Genomic DNA, 17,991 nt, shown 5'->3' with positions numbered 1-17,991 from the left:
CTGAAGTCATCACTCTTTACTTTTATTCAATTTTTATTCACAATGAGGGGTAGTTTAAAATAGATAATTTGCATTTTAGGATGTTTGTTATTAAAATATTGATTTTACAACCTTGAAAATTATTATATACTTTTCATTCAAGAATATTTTCTATTTATGACTACTTACCAAAACCTTCACTTAAGCCTTCTGATCAAATTTGGACTTGACCAGAAATAATACAAAGCATTACACTACTAGGGGTAGACTATTCTACTACAGGTAGTTTGCATCTATACATGAGCCAGCTTTAAAATACAATTCATATTTTATTTACAGACAATCATGTAAGTGACTTACGCATGTACAAAACCTCAATGAAAATCCTCAACTGTGTCAATTCACTCATTCATTTACTTAGGCTAACAAATTTTTTCAAATGGTCTGTAAAAAGTCATAATTCCCATATTATAGACTTGAGTTCTACTCCAGTGTTAAGGATGCGATAGATGTTTTGGAGCCCTAGTAATTTAAATAAAATAAGATCACCACAGAGTTCCTTGAAAAGTTCATGAGTTTTGTGACATGAAATTGTCTAACATTTTACAGTTAAAGAAAATGTACAGACTGAATCCTAGGGGAATTTAACTGGAAAATTAAAACCGAAGACAAGAGCTCCTAAATTCCATCAGAGCACTCTAGACACTTAAAAACACTTCCTCTCAACCAGTCGGTTTGGTTCTTCTCTTTAGCTGAACCTCTTTAATTAACGTTTGGGAGTAATAATTAACATAACAAATAGTTATAAGTCTTAAGGCATAGATAAAGCTTAGGAGGTTGGAAGCAGGTGGGAAATTGACTGTGGGGCCTCAATGCCTCCCTGAGGCACGAGCCGCTGAAGACAAACCTAAAAATTACCGGCACACTGCACATTGAGAGGGGGCTACAGAAGGGGGCTAGCCTCCTATATGCGTTCAAGTAGTAACGTCACCAGTTATATACAAACAGATTGAACCCATCCTGGCTTAATTTATTTGAAAGTGTTTTAGCTTATCTGGCAGAGTTACTTGTGAAGAGAATTCTTAGCGTAGCCTTGGATTTGGAGAACTTACGCTACCTCACACTAATACACAGCAAAGTCCGCCTATGCCTGGAAAACCTAGAAAAAGATAACTGACAGATTCCTAGACTTAACGTGGTTTAACTTAGTTTTTTTCTTAAGTAAATTTTATTTTATTTTTTAAAAATTATTTTATTGTTGTTCAAGTACAGTTGTCTGCATTTACCCCCACCAATTCCCCCCACCCCAGGGTTTAACTGAGTTTTCAAGAGTCCAGAAAGCTGATCTGCTTTTCACTGGAATGAAGATGAAGTAAAAAAATTAGATTATCAAGAGCTTAGAGTCATTTACTCTAAGATGAACACATACTTGCTCCTTATAGACGCGAACGGTCATAAATATAAACAATCACACACACCTTGCTACATTATATTAATAACCAAGTGTTTCTGGTGGTGTGGTAATAGCATGGGCAATACGAACACTTTGAGAAAGTCACCCCATGTGTCCGTCTTACCCACCGTGGGACAAGCTCTGCACCCCCTGCCTCCTTATTCCTTCCCTCTAATTAACATAGGGCGCATCTTTAACATTCCCAGAAGCAAACCAACAAAACTAATGTGCAAAAGAATTTCAATTGTTAAGAAACACTTAACATAAAACCAACCCAGAGAGAATCTGAACTGAATTTTGAGTTATGACATGAAACCATTTATGTTTATATAATAGCAAATACCTCTTTCATATAAATATATCTTTGCACAAATGGAGAATTCCACTGAAGCAGAGATACACATAACTGCACTACGAGTAACAGCATTAATATAATGATGCAATGTGATATTGTTAAAAAAGTTCTAAGTCTATTTCTAATAATTTGTATTTTGTATCATAAAGAAAGGTTTATGGCATTGTAACTTTTCATATTCTACTGATAAGCTACTATGTAAGGAACTCCGGTATCAGTTATTTGATAATGAGACTGAAACTTCTTGCCAACAGTTTAGTTATTCCATTCAACTTGTTCTGTAAGAGATATCTGCCTTCAAAATTTAAAAGAGTAGGCATTTGCACTTTATTTGTATGATTTGTTGTGTATGAGAGATGAAGAGCCATCTACATCATGATTTTTTTTTTTTACTGTAATCTGCAAAGGCATAGCTCAAAAACTGTGCAGAAAAAAACTGGGAAATTTTTAGGCATTAAGGCGTCTAAATCATTAAAACTGCCTGAAGATGAAAACATTAACCTCACATCAGAAAATCCAGCTGAAGCACCATGAAGGACAGAATCACATTGTCAAGAGACATTAGTTCTGTTTCTAGTATTTACATTTTCTTGTGAATGTGGTAATGACACCTATGTTTCTCTTAGAAATCTTTATATTTTTCTTTATCCTTGTTACAGTGATAAGTAGAATGACACATTATATAAATACAAGTAATGCATAAAAATTCTTTCTTTAACCTAGGGCAATTTACATTTCAAAATAGTACAGATTAAAATCACCTGAATATTTTTAGCACAAAGTTCATTTATTCAAATTTATTTGAGGTGCTGTCAGTCACAATATTTTGCTCACTCAGAGGAACAGACTCTACCTCCTTAATTTGGGGACTGCAAACTTGGAGGCAACACAGGTAATAATAAGGGCTCACCTGACATAAAGAACTCCATTTTGATCCACACGGCGCTGCCAACCCACAGGAACTTGTACAGCTGGAAGACCTCCATCCTTGTCCCCTCCGTCACACTCCTTGCCTCCATTCATTTTCTGTATCTGCTTGGGACTCTCCAAAGATATCAGCAATAAGATGATATCCTTATATTACAGGGCATGATGGCCTTCAAAAATGGCCAATGCAGCATAGTTGTTCCCAGACTACAAAATGCACTGGGATGCTTCGGCTCAGTTTGGAACCAAGTCCTTGAAATCTGCCATTGTGGAAAAAATCAGTTTCCCATTATAATCTACATTAAATAACCAATATTTAATTCCTAAGAATGATCTACATGGGTAAAAAGGAGTGCTTCTGACTAAGGAAAACCATATTTACCAATGCTGGTACCTGTCTGAAGTGGGGGAGGGGAGGAGTGTAGTTTTTAGTTCAACATGTTGTCTTGAACCTTGATGTTGGACTAAAATAATCTCTACTGTTTAGAAATCGGTCTCATTTTTACAATGTGAGTTGGTTAATATTTCCAGGTACTACCCGCCTTTAGAGGCCACATTCTTTAAACTTTCTCTTCATCTTCCAATCTGAATCCAAGATGTTGGAGGTTGGCTCATCTGATGTTTTCATGTCTTCAAAATTCCAATAATATAGCCTGAAACATATATAAATATATAAGATGTATATTGAATGTTGAAAAACTGAGAACCTGCACACTTTTATAAATAAACTGATAAGCGTACCAAACTGTTTTGATGTCTTCTGTCATCAAAATCACAAATTCAACTTGTTTTCTTTATCTAACAATTCACTTAAACCAATTTGCTTGCTTTTCACCACATGCAACTTTTTAAAAAATCATTTTTTACATTTTTTAATTACAGTTGACATATTGTATTGACATATTGTATTAGTTTCAGGTGAACACCCCAGTGATTGGGCATTACAGAACTTACTAAGTGATCATCCGGATAAATCTAATACCCATCTGACACCACACACAGTTATTACAATATTATTGACTGTGTTCCCAATGCTGTACTTTACTACCTGTGACTGTTCTGTAACTACCCTTTTCTACTTCTTAATCCCTTCACCTTTTTGACCCATTTCCCCAACCCTTACTCCCATCTGGCAACCATCCAAATGTTCTTTGTTTTATAAGTCTGTTTCTGTTCTGCTTGTTTATTTTGATTTTTGGATTCAATTATTGATAGATTTGTATTTATTGTCATTTTATTGTCCATATTTTTAATCTTTTTTTCCCCTTCTCCTTAAAGAAGACCCTGTAACATTTCATGTAATACTGGTTTGGTGGTGATGAACTTCTTTAGCCTTTCCTTGTCTGGAAAGCTCTTTATCTGTCCTCTGATTTTAAATGACAGTTTTGCTAGGTAGAGTAAACCCTGTTTGTAAGTCCTCGTTTTTCATCACTTTGAATATTTTTTCCTTTTTATTGAATATATTGGAGTAACATTGGTTAATAAAATTATATAGCTTTCAGGTGTACAGTTCTACAATACATAATTTGTGTATTGCATTTGAATATTTCTTGCTACTCTCTTCCGGCCTGCAAAGTTTCTGTTGAGAAATCAGCTGACAGTCTTACGAGAACTCCCTTGCAAGTAACTAACTGCTTTTTTCTCTTGCTGCTTGTAAGATTCTGTCCTTGTCTTTAAATGTTTGCATTTTAATTGTGATGTGTCTTGGTGTGGGCCTCTTTGGGTTCACCTTGTTTGAAACTCTCTGCACTTTGTAGACTTGTGTGTCTTTTTCCTTCATCAAGTTAGGAAAGTTTTCTGTTAGTATTTTTTCAAATAGGTTTTCAATTTCTTTCTCCTTCCAACACCCCCTTGATGTGAATGTTGGAATGCTTGACATTGTCCCAGAGGCTCCTTATTCCAGCCTTATCTTCTGCATTCTTTTTTTTTTTTTTTTGGTGTTCTGATTGGGTGTTTTTTGCTTCCTCAAATTCTAAATTGTTGATTTGATTCTTAGCTTCATCTACTTTGTTGTTGATTCCCTATAAATTATTCTTCATTTCAGTTAGTGTATCCTTTATTTCCGATTAGTTCTTTTTTAGAGTTTCTATGTCCTTTTTCACGCTGTTGAAGTTCTCACAAAGTTCCTTCAAGTTCTCACTAAGTCCCATGAGCATCCTTATAACCATTGTTTTGAACTCTGTATCTGGTAATTTGCTTGTCTCCATTTAATTTAAGTTCTTTTTTGCAGATTTCTCCTGTTCTTTCATTTGGGACCTTTATTTTTGCCTCTGAATTTTGCCTGCTTTCTTATGTTTGTTTCTATGCATTAGATAGAGCTGCTATATCTCCTGGACTGGTAGAGTGGCCTTGTGTAGTTGGTGCCCTGTAGGGCTCAATGGTGCAGCCCCCTCCAGTTACCCAGGCTTGGTGCTTCAGGTGTGCCCTTGTGTGAACTGTCTGTTGTAGTTCAGCCTTGACTGCTGTTGGTATCCCTGGGAGGGACTAATCCCCTAGGCCAACTGGCTGCGAGGATCAGCTGTGACTATAGTGGAGGAGCTGCTATGCAGGAACCAACCCTATGGAGCAGGACTTGCTCTAGTGGGGCTTTGCTGCTTACCCAGTCTGCCCCTTGAGTGTGCTGCTTGTGGAGGTGGCAAGGTTGTAATCCAGTGTGGTCTGAAGCTGTCCACTGGGCATACTGGCTCTGGGGCCTCCTAGAAGTGCAAGGTCAGACACCACCTGTACCCTGCCTAGAGCCACCTGGAATGGGCTATAGAGTTATTTGCAGATGGCTGCCACTTGAGCTGGGCTCAGAGGTACCCTGGAGAGGCCAAGCTGCGAACTAAGGCCAGCTCCGGCTGGTGCCAGGCCTGGGGCCACTGAGCAGAGGCACAGGGTACACAGCGGCCAGATGCTGCTTGTTTGAGAGATTTCAGGAAAGTCTGAAGCATGTGGCAAGAGAGGTCATTTGTATGGAAAAGCTACTGGGAATGGCATGGGTGGGCTTGTAAACTGGGTGGAGTGTGTCCTCAGGGAATCACCAGGATTGGGGGAACAGTGATAGCCAGGTTGATGGAGACTGAGATACGGCACCTGCCTGCTGGGTTGGTGGGGAGAAGGGCTCACCAAAAAAATAATAGCCTCTGCCAGCATTTCTGTCGGGGAGAAAGCTGACCCCCACCTTTTTCCCTGATGCCAGACAATTCAGTTCCTCCCCATACATCCCTGGTGCCTTTAGAGCAGCTGTCATAGTGCTGAAGCTCAGAGGTAGTACGTCCAAGTATTTCCTTATGTGGACCCTTTAAGAGGAATGCCTGGGACTCTCGAAGCCTTTCATCTCCCTCAGCCTCAATTCCCACTGGGTTTTACAGCCAGAAGCTGTGAGGACTTCTCCTGTCACTGGAACCCTGAGCTTCGGAGCCTGGTGTGGGGCTGGGACCCCTCGATCCTCAGGGGGCACCTCCATAGTCAAGATATCCTTCCTGTTTTTATCTGCCACGTGTGGGACCAGCCTGTTCTGCATCTCCACCCCAACTACCAGTCTCGATGTGGCTTCTTCTTTAGATCAGTAGGACTTCCATTCAGCTAGTTTCAGGAGGCCCCGAATGATGGTTGCTCTGTAGTTTGGTTGTGATTTTGATGTGGCTGTGGAGGATGTGAGCCCTGCATTTACCTGTGCTGTCATCCTGACTGGAAATCCCCCCTTGCAACTTTCTAATTACTAGCGGTTGACCCATAATTATGGCATTACACACACTCACACAACCCTCCTTCTAACTCACAATAAAAACATCTCTTTCAAAACTTCTTATGACCCGACAGCTGGAAAGTTGTGTGTTAATCCAATCACATTTGGTCACTTCTTGATTCCACATACCCCTGTGACTGACTTTTCTTTTCTAATCATCATATTGGCCTAAAGATAAAAAGGTGTTATTTTAAAGCAAAAAATTAAAAGGAAATAAACATAGATTTCCAAATATAAAAGGTTTTCCTCCACGATTCTTGAATGCTAGAGTGGAAGTTGCTTTATAGCTAAGATTTACAAGCTCCTTTCTACTATGGGATGCTCTCTTAATTCCTTTCCTGAGTCATAAGGTATTGTTTTGGGAGCACATACTGGCTTGAACCAGCAGGAATCACTGCTAGTGTAGAATGCTTGTAAGAGGTCATCTTAGTGGATCTGTTCAGTAAAAAAGATGGCAAATAAATTTTTAAAAAGATTTACTATGTAATCCTTGCAGAGAATGTTGTATCACAAATGCTAGCATTATTTGATATGGTAAACAAGACTTGTTTTCTTCTTCTTTTTTTTTTTTTTTTGATTTTCAGAGAGAGGAGAAGGGAGGGAGAAAGAGAGGGAGGGAAACATCAATGTTGAGAGAGAAACACCGATTGGCTGCCTTCTGTATGTGTCCTGACTAGGGACTGAACCTGCAACCCAGGCCCTGACCAGGAATAGAGCTGCTGTAAACAAGACTTTTTATAGTCAGTTTAATATATAGTATATGATTACACTGTGGGACTCATGAAACTACACTAAAAAAATGAATGCAAAAAGTGTTCCAGTGTTATATGAGAGGAACTTGTGGTTTGTGATAAAAATTTCCAGTGATAGCATCATCCCCAGATTCAAAAAAGTATTATATTTCAAATAACTTAATGGAAGCAAGGTGTGTTAAAAGATTTAAGATTCATATGGAAGTACTAAAACTGTTTCAAAAAATTTAAATAAAAAGTTAACATTTTAGATATGTTTAAATATGCATGCATAACAATCAACAAATTAAACAGTGTAAACAGACACATAACTGCTCAATCTATGTTCCTAAAAGTCTACATATGGAAGTTAAAGCCAGACCTTTTTGGACCTCTTCATCGGGAAAGCAGGAGAATGCCCTATAGTAAATGGCATCACATATTAGGCATATGCCTTATATGCAGTTTCAGGTCTGAGACAGATTAAAAATGCCATAATGAAGCATACTCACATTTAGCTGAAATTGGGGAACCATGAGTATCGGTGTAGAAAACACTGGCAAGGCAATGGGAAAAGTAGCAAAAACTTATTGGGAAAAACGTAGCATATAAAGAAAAGTGCCAAGTAGTAACATTCCCAAATGGTGTCTCAAGCCGGCAATTTGTGTTGTTGGGCCGACTCCACTGTGTCTGTGCTTCTCATTTGCAGGTATAGCATCCTATTTCTGTCTCCCATTCACTGCGCCTTTAACCATGACCTCTTCTGATCACATATGTGTTTACTCATATTTCATTCAACAGTTAGTGAGCGGCTATTGTGTACTCAATACTATGCCATGTGCTGTAGTACAAAGATAGTAAGACACCACTTTAACCAAAGCCCAGGGTAATGCTCGGCACTAAAGGTTGCTCAGTGTGGGAGAACAGAAAGGAAAGTGGGGTGAGGGAGGATGAGAAAGGATGGGGAGAGCAAGGAAGGGTCATCCTGGACTCCCAGTGTTGTCAAATAGCAACAGACTCTGATGACCGAACCTGTTTGCATTTTTTTAACAGTGCCTTTTAATGCTCATTTTATTACCTGCCTCTTCCTAAAGAAATCTCTTCAATGGTCTCTGATCATTAGACTGGACCAGCTCTCATTTTCTCTACTTTTGAATTTTCTGACCATTTGATGACTTCTTTTTTTTTAGTCTGCTTGCTCTCTGGATGTGACTCCAACTTCCCCGAGACTGGCTGGCTGGCTCCATTAAGTAATTTGTGGATCTGCCAGATAATAACATCCGAGTGATTACTGCCAAATGTCTCCCTCATGTTTCAGCAATCAAAAATACAAATACCTGATGGCTGGGGTTTTGAGTATACCAGAAGTTCTCAAAGCATGGTCCTGAGACAAGCATCATTATTGTCAATAACAGCTAGAAACTTGTCAGAAATGCAAAATTCAGAGGCCTGATCCCAGAGTTCCTGAATCCAAAACTCTGGAGGGGGTGGGGCTGGGGGCGGGGAGCAATCTGTTTTTTAACAAGCCCTCTAAGTGATTTTGACGCATGCTGACCCTTGAGACCCATGGCTTAGAATAATGCCCATCCTCCCTTCGCAAGACAGGGCCGGTTTTACATCACCACACGATGCAGCCAGCCAGCCCTCCACTTCCTTTTGTCTGTGGGAGGATCATACTTTTTTGCTTACTCTTGAGCCTTCTAGAGGCAGCTCCACTGTAAGTGCCTCAGGAACCCCTTATGGGTCACAGGCCCCGTGACTATATAGCTATTGTTTATTTATCTATGTGGCACTAACTTTCTCAACATTTATTTTGCAAGTTTGGAAATGCAGAGAAGTTTAAAAATGAAAATAAAAATTGAACTGTAATCTTACTTCTGAATAATAACCACTGCGAACACACTTGTACCTTCTTCCAGTCACTGTTTTTAGAAAACCTTAGAAGCACACTTCGCACTTTAGTCTCACCCTCCTCCCGCCCACCCCGAGGGCAGCCACCGTCAGGATTCTGGTCTGCATGCTGCCAGGCTCTGCTTTTGTACGTTTGTTCCTCGTTATAGATGTAAGCAATATGTGGTATTGTTGCATGTGTTTTAAATTTTTACATAAATGTTACTATACATATAGAGCATTCTGCAACTTGCTTTATAAAATTCAACATTATTTTGAGAGCTGCGTTGAGATATATTAATCTATCTCTGTTGCAGATATATTGATCCAATTCATTAATATTTAACATCTGAATAGCATTTTATCGTGTGAGTATATAACTATTTATCTATTGGTATATCAATCATATTAATTTTTGGTTAGGGTCTGCACATTTTCAACTTTACAGGCAATGCCAAATGGCTCTCTGAAGTAGTTATATTGATTCCAATTTTTTTCTAAGTATAAGTATGTCTTTTTCCTTTAAACATTGAATCATTACCACTTTGTATTTTATTTTTGTCCTGAGCATTTTATTATGGCATTAAATATTTTCCAAAAATACAGGTTTTAATTGCTGGATAGAATTTTCTTGGATAATTGCATATAATTTAATTACATAGATTTTTCTCCTAAATTCTCACAATTATAAATAAATCTGAGATAAATATTCCTGTACATAAATCTTTGGCCAGTTGGATAATTTACTTAGAATTATTTGTTAAAATAGAATTAATTGGATGATTTTAGGGCTCTTCATAAACTTCTTAAAAGTGCTACGAGGGTAGTTTTAAGAAAGCACTTCAGGCCATATTTCTCAAACTTTGGACACCCATACACACCCTCTTCTGCTAAATAGTAAAATACACTCTTTGTGCCTCCAAGATTCTGGTAACTTTTCTTCTATATAAACTCATCATTCAAGATTTAGTCAAGCTCTATTTTTATAGTTTGTATTATAAAACGCAGTTTTTCCTCTTTTCCAATTTTTATAAATTTAACATAAAAAGCTACATATCTACAACATCTTCCCTCCACCTGTCCTAAAGATTCCGTTATGGCCCACCTTGTTTACAAGGCTTGGGCTAAGCCCACCAGACAATAGCCCAATATTCTGGATAAAGGATAGATCTTATACTTATAACATAATTTACATTTATTTCACAAACAGTTTTAGTAGTAATAATAATTTAATTCAAAAAGTGGTGTGTGTTCTAAGGAGAATATATGTCATAATTCTACCAATGTTTTATTTTCCTGCTTCTTTTCATTATGCATATTAGAATACGAGAATTGGCTTGTGGTTAATTGAACTTTAGTGACTTGATTTCTTTACACTGGCTTTTTCTGACCATGAGGAGTTCTAATTAGATGTCACCATGTTACAGAGACGATTCTGTAAACCCTCAGTACTTGCTCACACTTTGTTAATTCACTGACTCCTCTTAGTATCTGATTTTTTTCTTCTTAAAAATTTTATTTTATTGATTATGCTATTACAGTTTTCCCAGTTATTCTCCCTTTATCCCCCCTCCCCCCTGCACCCCCAACCCTCCAGCATCCCCCCTGCTTCCTTCATGTCCATGGGTTGTATATATAAGTTCTCTGAGTTCTCTGTTTCCTATATCATTTTTGACCTCTCCCTGTCTATTTAATGCCTACCAATTATGCTTCTTCTTCCCTATACCTTTTCTTCCCTATTCCTCCCCCTCCCCACTAAAAACCCTCCATGTGATCTCCATGTCTCTGATTCTGTTCCTGTTCTAGTTGTTTGCTTTACTGACTATCTCTACCCACAGGAATGTAAAACTCCCTCAGGGCAGGAATCTTGTCTCTCTAGGCCCATTTTATACTCCCAGTTTCGGACTCTGCATATTCTAATGAGTTAACATAATTTTATACTCTGGTTTTTACGATGTATGCATATCAAGTTATAGCAACACATGTCTAAAATGAAACATTTTTAAAATAAGCCAACAGAGGCCAATGAGTATGTATTTAGACAAAATAAACAAAGGATTTTTTGCTTTAGATTTGTCCCTAATGATCTCATAATCTCTGAGTGTAGAAAAAGTATGAGAGTTTCTAAGAAAATTAATATGCTAACTTTATGTATGAGTTTTATTTATTAAGTGGTATATATACACACATACGTTTTAATTGAATTACTAAAGGAAGCACTAAAATAAATAAATGTAACAATATAAAAATTAAACATGATGTTAATTAATGCAATGAACCTTTTTCTCAATCTGCTTTACTGACATTCTTGTCAGCCTCAGAATAAACTCGCTTGAAGTGTTGATATTAATTTTTAAAGTTATGCCCAAAACATCATGAAGATAACTTAAAAAATTTCATGACTAGGACATCATGAAAATAATTAAGCAGATAATTCTTCACACATCTTTCTGAATAACGTCAAACATAATAAATATTCTGAATAATGTCACACAGAATTAACGGTAAAAATAATGAATTGATTTTTGAATCGTGATATGAGTAAATTCTAATAAATGTTTATGATGACATCACACATCGATCTTGTGTTCAGTAGGTTTACTTGAATGCCTAGCAGGAGAGAACGAATACCCAATGAACTACTGATTTATCAAGGTGAGACTATGTAGTTGGGTAATACACCAATATTTAATATGTTATATAAATCTAAATTATCATTATACTTTTTAATACTGTGTTTCATTAGCTCATGAAACATTTCCGGTTAAATATGAAGTCTACTCCATTCCTACATTTGCAAGAGTGAACACCTCATCTTTTCCAGTGGAGAACAAGTAGTACAGAAAACCTACCTCTATACTTAAATTCCAAAACAGTATGTGCCCACAATGACGGATATGATTGGATTAAAGAAATAGCACCAGCATAAGCATTTTGGAGAGTACTGTCTGGGTGGCTACAAAATAATTATCATTTGATTTGGTAATAAATGGATATACTCATAATCTTTCCACCATTATTAGTTAAATGATGCTTGTTACAGTAACCCTAAATATTATTTCCCCTATTCAATTATCTTTCATCTGTATACCAATGATTCAAACAGCTCCTTCATAGTATTGAGCCAGCCCCCTTCTTCCAGCCTTCCCATCTGTTTCACCTTTCACCTATTTATTCAAGCCGTGCATTTTTACTTATGAACACACTTATCTTGCAGTTAGATCTTCCATTAAAAAAACAACCTTCCTATGGATCAGTCAGTCTCATTTTCACTCTGGTTATTATTTCTAATTGGTTCTTATCTTCACTGTGCAGCCACCTCTTCTAAAACACATCTCTCAGATAGATCCTTTGTGAGAGACCTAATCTCTGCCAGGTTTTCCAAACTCCCCCAGCACATGTACATTATATGTTTTATACAGTTGTATCAGGATACCTCAAGCACATCTTTCCTGCTCTGATCACGGAAGCTCTCTAGGTCTCGATGTCCTTGCTCTTTCAGTGCAGAAGAGTGTAAATGTAAACGGACACGACATAATGATAAAGGGGGCAATCCAACAAGAGGATATAACCCTAGTAAACATCTATGAACCAAACACAGGAGCACCTAAATATGGAAAGCAAATATTGATGGACATAGAGGGAGAGACTGACAGTGACACAGTCATACTAGGGGATTTTAACAATCCATTGACATCAGTGGATAGATCTTCCAGACAGAAAATCAACAAAGAAATGGTGGCTGTAAATGACACACTAGATCAAATGGATTTAATTGACATCTTCAGAGCATTTCACCCCAAAGTAGCAGAACATACATACTTTTCAAATGCACATGGAACGTTTTCTAGGATAGACCCATGTTAGGTCACAAAACAAGTCTCAATACATTTAAGAAGACTGAAATCATATCAAGCATCTTCTCTGACTACAATACTGTGAAACTAGAAATCAATCATAAGAAGAAAACTAAAAAAACACACGAAGATGTGGAGGCTAAAAAACATGTTATTAAACCATGAATGGGTTAACAATAAAAGCAAGGTAGAAATCAAAAGATACCTTGAAACAAATGAAAATGAGGACACTATAACCCAAAGTCGGGCATAAGGTAAGCACTCCTAAGATGGAAATTCATAGCATTTCAGGCTTCTCTCAAAAAAACAAGCAAAATCACAAACAATCTATCTTTACACTTAAAGATACTTGAAAAACAACAACAAACAAAGCCCAAAGTGAGTGGAAGGACAGAGATGATAAAAATCAGAGTAGAAACAAACAAAATGCAGTCTAAAAAAAACCATATGAAAGATCAAGAAAACCAAGGGTAGGTTCCTTGAAAAGATAAACAAGATTGACAGACTTTTAACAAGACTCATCAAGAAAAAAACAGGGAGGACCCAAATAAATAAACAAATGAAAGAGAAGTGACAACTGACACCAGAGAAATACAATGGAATGTAAGAAAATATTACAAACAACTATATGCCAACAAATTGGACAACCTGGCTGAAATGAATAAATTCCTAGAAACATGTAATATTCCAAAATTAAATGAGGAAGAATCAGAGAATCTGAACAGAGAGATTACAACTAGTGAAATTGAAGCAGTAATAAAAATTAAGACCCAAAAATGAAAGTCCTGGACCAGACAGCTTCACACGTGAATTTTACCAAACATTCAAAGAAGAACTAACTTATCCTTCTCAAACTATTCCAAAAAACTTAAGAGGAGAGAAGACTCCCAAGCTCATTTAATTTTTTTTTTTATCCAAGGACATTTTTTTCATTTTAGAGAGGGAGTGAGAGAGAAACATCAATATGAGAGAGAAACATCAGTTGGTCACCTTCTTGTATGCACTCTGCCTGGGGATCAAACCTGCAACCAGAGTATGTGCCCTGACCTGGAATTGAACCCATGACCTCTATCGGAAATGCTCCAACCAACTGAACCACATCAGCCAGAACCAGCTGCATTTTTATACACCAGTAATGAACCTTCAGAAAGGGAAACAATCCTATCCATAAATGCTTCAAAAGGAATAAAATATCTACGAATAAATTTAACCAAGGATGTAAAGGACCTGTACTCAGAAGATTCTAAGACACTGAAGAAAGAAACTGAAAAACATGCACATAAGTTGAAGCACATACTGAGTTCATGGATAGTAAGAATTAATATCATTAAAATGTCTATGCTACCCAAATCAGTCTAAAGATTCAATGAAATTCCTATCAAGACACCAATGGAATATTTCATAGAAGTAGAACAAACATTCCAAAAGTTTATATAGAACGACAAGAGATCCTGAATAGCAACAGTAATCTTGAGAAAGAAGAACAAAGTTGGATGAATCATGCTATATGATATCAAAGTATATTACAAGGCCACAGTAATCAAAACAGCATGGTACTTGCATAAAAAGAGACATATAGATTAGTGGAACATAACAGAAAACTCAGAAATGATTCCATGCCAAATTAATATTTGACAGGGGAGGCAAAAACATACAAGGGATAAAGATAGTCTATTCAATAAATGGTCTTGGGAAAATTGGAAAGATAATGTGCAAAGGATGAAACTAGAGCACCTTTTTATACCATACACAGAATAAACTAAAAATGGGTTAAAGATTTAAATGTTAGGCTGAAAACCATAAAACTCTTGGAAGAAAAGGTAGGCAGTAAAATCTTGGACATTTCTCATAGCAATATTTCAGGTATCTCTCCTTGGACAAGGGAAACAAAAGAAAAAATAAACAAATGGGACTACATCAAACTAAAACATTTTTGCACAGCAAAAAACCCCATCAACACAATGAAGACAACCCAATGAATGGGAGAACATATTTGTCAGTAGTACATCTAATAAGGGGTTCATATCCAAAATTTATAAGGAACTTAGAAAACTCAATACCAAAAAACAAACAATTCAATTAAGAGATGGGCAAAGGACCTGAACAGACATTTCTCCAAAGAGGACATACAGATGGCTAATAGACATGAAAGGATGCTCACCATCACTAATTATCAGAGAAATGCAAATTAAAACCACAATGAGATACCACCTCAAATCTGAAGGACTATCTACCATCAATAAATCAACAAACAACAAGTCTTGGCGAGGATGTGGAGAAGTACTGTTGGTAGGAATGCAGACTGGTGCAGCCACTGTGGAAAGTGGTATGGAGTTTCCTTAAAAAATTAAAAAATGGAACTGTCTTATGACCCAGTGATTCCACTTCTGGGAATTTACCTGGAGAAACCCGAAACATTAACTCAAAAGAACATGATGTTCACCCCTATGTTCACTGCAGCATTATTTACAATAGCCAAGATTTGGAAGCAGCCCAAATGTCCATCAGTAGATGGGTGGCTAAAACAACTACGGTACACTTACAAAGTGGAATACTACTTGGCTAAATAGAAGAAAAAAATCTATCCTTTCTGACAGCATGGATGGACCTGGAGAGCATTATGCTAGGTAAGATAAACCAGTCAGCGAAAGACAAATACCATGTGATTTCACTCATATGTGGAACCTAATGAACAAAATGAACAAGCAAAATATGGACAGACTCACAGATGGAGAGAACAGGTTGACAGCTGTTGTGGGGCAAGGGGCCTGGGTGCAAGGGTGGAGGGATTGAGTACAAAAGAAAAAGAAAACGAAGGAAGTCATGGACAGGAAGTCATGGACAGGGATTTCTGGAGGAAGGGGCGAAGGGGGGATGGAGGATGGTACAGGTGGGATAAATGGTTTTGGACGGAGATGTGACTTGGGGTGGTAAATGTAAGATACAGTGTATAAATGATGTGTTGCAGAATTGTGCACCTGACAGCTGTAAAATTTTGTTAACCAGTGTTATCCCAATGAATTCAATAAAAACAAAAACAATAATTCTCAGCCTGTATTGTGGTTAAGTATGGTCATGTGATGAGATTCTGGCCAAAGAGATGTGAGCAGAAGTGACACATTGAACTTCCTGGTCAAATTCTTCAAAAGAAGTTGCTTGTCTCCTACTTCTCTCTTTTGTCCTTTCTGTGAGCTGAAAGAAACAGTGTGAATAACTTTGACATCATGGGCAGGAACACATCCCAGGGATAAAGTAGCAAAATAAAAGAAACCCGTGGCCTTGAACAGAGCTACCAACTTATCCTGGACTGCCCACCTACCTCTGCACTATTAGATGACAGAGAAAGAAACTTTTTTTGATCCACTGTATTTTTTTTTAATGACTTCGTTATAGTAGCTCATCCTTTTGCTATCTACGGACTGGTTTGGTATTAGTAACAAAATGCTTATGTTTGGGTTATTTAATTATAAAAAAGTAGTAGAAAACAGTATGATTCCACTCACATGTAGAATCTAGTGAACAAACTAAACTAATAAGCAAAATAGAGACAGACTCATAGAGAGCAGGATGACAGCTCTGCGGGAGGTGGTTAGGAGGTGGAGGGGGTTGAACAGAAAGGAAAAAGGACTCATGGGCATGGATAACAGTATGGTCATTGCAGTGGGGATGGGTGGAGGTGGAAGAGGGTATAAGTGGGATAAATGGTAGAGGAAAAAAACACAATAAAAATAAATTTAAAGAAAAACAAGTATGTTGCAAAAAAAGTATTGGTTCTGTAATTGGAAAACACATTATTTCTAAAAATTTAAATGTTATATCTATAGAATAGCTAATTAATATTTTCCTGATCCTTAAAATCATTATGGAAGTTTTTTATTAGAGACAGTTACAAGCTTTGTGCCTAGTATTATGCTATTGCTGTTTCTGTTTTAGCCAAGCAGAGAAAAAAGATATGGAGAGCCAGAAAGAATACCCATTAACCTGATCTAAAATACTAGGTGCTCTAAGTACTAGAGAGAAAATTAGGCTAGCCTTTTGACTGGTTCTAAAATTCTTCAGGGTGTCACCCTTAACTTTTCTGGTTAGACTACCTACCATCTCCACCTTGACCTTCTTGTTCTTCACTAAAACCAATAACTATTTTTCTCAGTTTAAATGCCTATTCCTCAGAGAGGCCTTCCAGCTTTCCCTAATCATTATTTACTTTCCAGATGTAAATTGGATTCCCCCATATAATATCTAGTAATTCACATATATTTCTACACATAGCTGAACTTTCTATTTGTTCTCGCCATTTTACATACCTGCAAAGAAAAAATACGATTGAGACACAACTTCAAGTTAAAGTGTTCATTTGTGCCTTTAAAAACCCATAAGGAAGTGCTGCTCTTTAACAGCAGAGCCTCCTCTACCTCTCCAAGCTCCAGCCAAGGAGAAGGGGGTTAAGTAAAGAGGTCTCTAAACGATGGCTCTCACTTACAAAGCAGCAAATCTGCTGGTGGTGAAGCATCTAAGAAGCAACTGGCTACCAAAGCCACTTGCAAGAGTGTGCCCTCTACTGGAGGGGTGCAAAAATCTTATCGTTCCAGGCCCGGTACCATGGCACTTTGTGAAATTAGATGTTATACAACTCCAGTGAACTTATGATTCACAAACTTCCCTTCCAGCGTCTGGTGCAACAAATTGCTCAGGACTTCAAAACAGATCTGCGCTCCCAGAGTGCAGCTGTTGGTTCTTTGCAGGAGGCAAGTGAGGCCTGTCTGGTTGGCCTTTTTCAAGACACCAACCTGTGTGCTATCCATGTCAAACGTGTAACAATTATGCCAAGACATCCAGCTAGCATGCTGCATACATGGGGAACGGGCTCAAGAATGCACTATAATGGGAACATTTCATTCTTTAAAAAAATCTCTTCTTCCTCTTATAGGTAGTTCTGAACATTAGGTATTTTTCCCAATGGGGTCAAAAGGTAACTAAGTATATGATTACAAGTGGAAAATAGTGGACACAAATCAAGTATTGGCAGTTTTTCCATTTTCATTTGTGTGTGAATTTTTAAACTATGAATG

General features: G+C 37.4%; 1 protein-coding gene across 13 annotated transcripts in view; it reads right to left on the bottom strand.

Moving 5' to 3' along the window:
- The window catches only part of MBD5 (methyl-CpG binding domain protein 5), a 429,916-nt gene that overhangs the window by 48,422 nt on the left and 363,503 nt on the right, over positions 1-17,991 (bottom strand). For 10 of the 13 annotated variants that reach the window (XM_071220653.1, XM_071220654.1, XM_053918640.2 and 7 more), the window contains one exon: positions 2,698-3,367. In XM_071220653.1, the coding sequence (XP_071076754.1) occupies positions 2,698-2,810 (113 nt within the window). In that variant the 5' untranslated portion in view covers positions 2,811-3,367. The remainder of the gene's footprint in view (positions 1-2,697; positions 3,368-17,991) is intronic. The other 3 variants (XM_071220651.1, XM_071220656.1, XM_071220652.1) reach the window with 2 other exon arrangements.

This window comes from Desmodus rotundus, chromosome 2, assembly GCF_022682495.2.
Source record: "Desmodus rotundus isolate HL8 chromosome 2, HLdesRot8A.1, whole genome shotgun sequence".
NCBI lineage: Eukaryota > Metazoa > Chordata > Mammalia > Chiroptera > Phyllostomidae > Desmodus > Desmodus rotundus.
The sequence above is the reverse complement of the archived record's forward strand: the minus strand, read 5'-3'. Positions and strand labels throughout refer to the sequence as shown.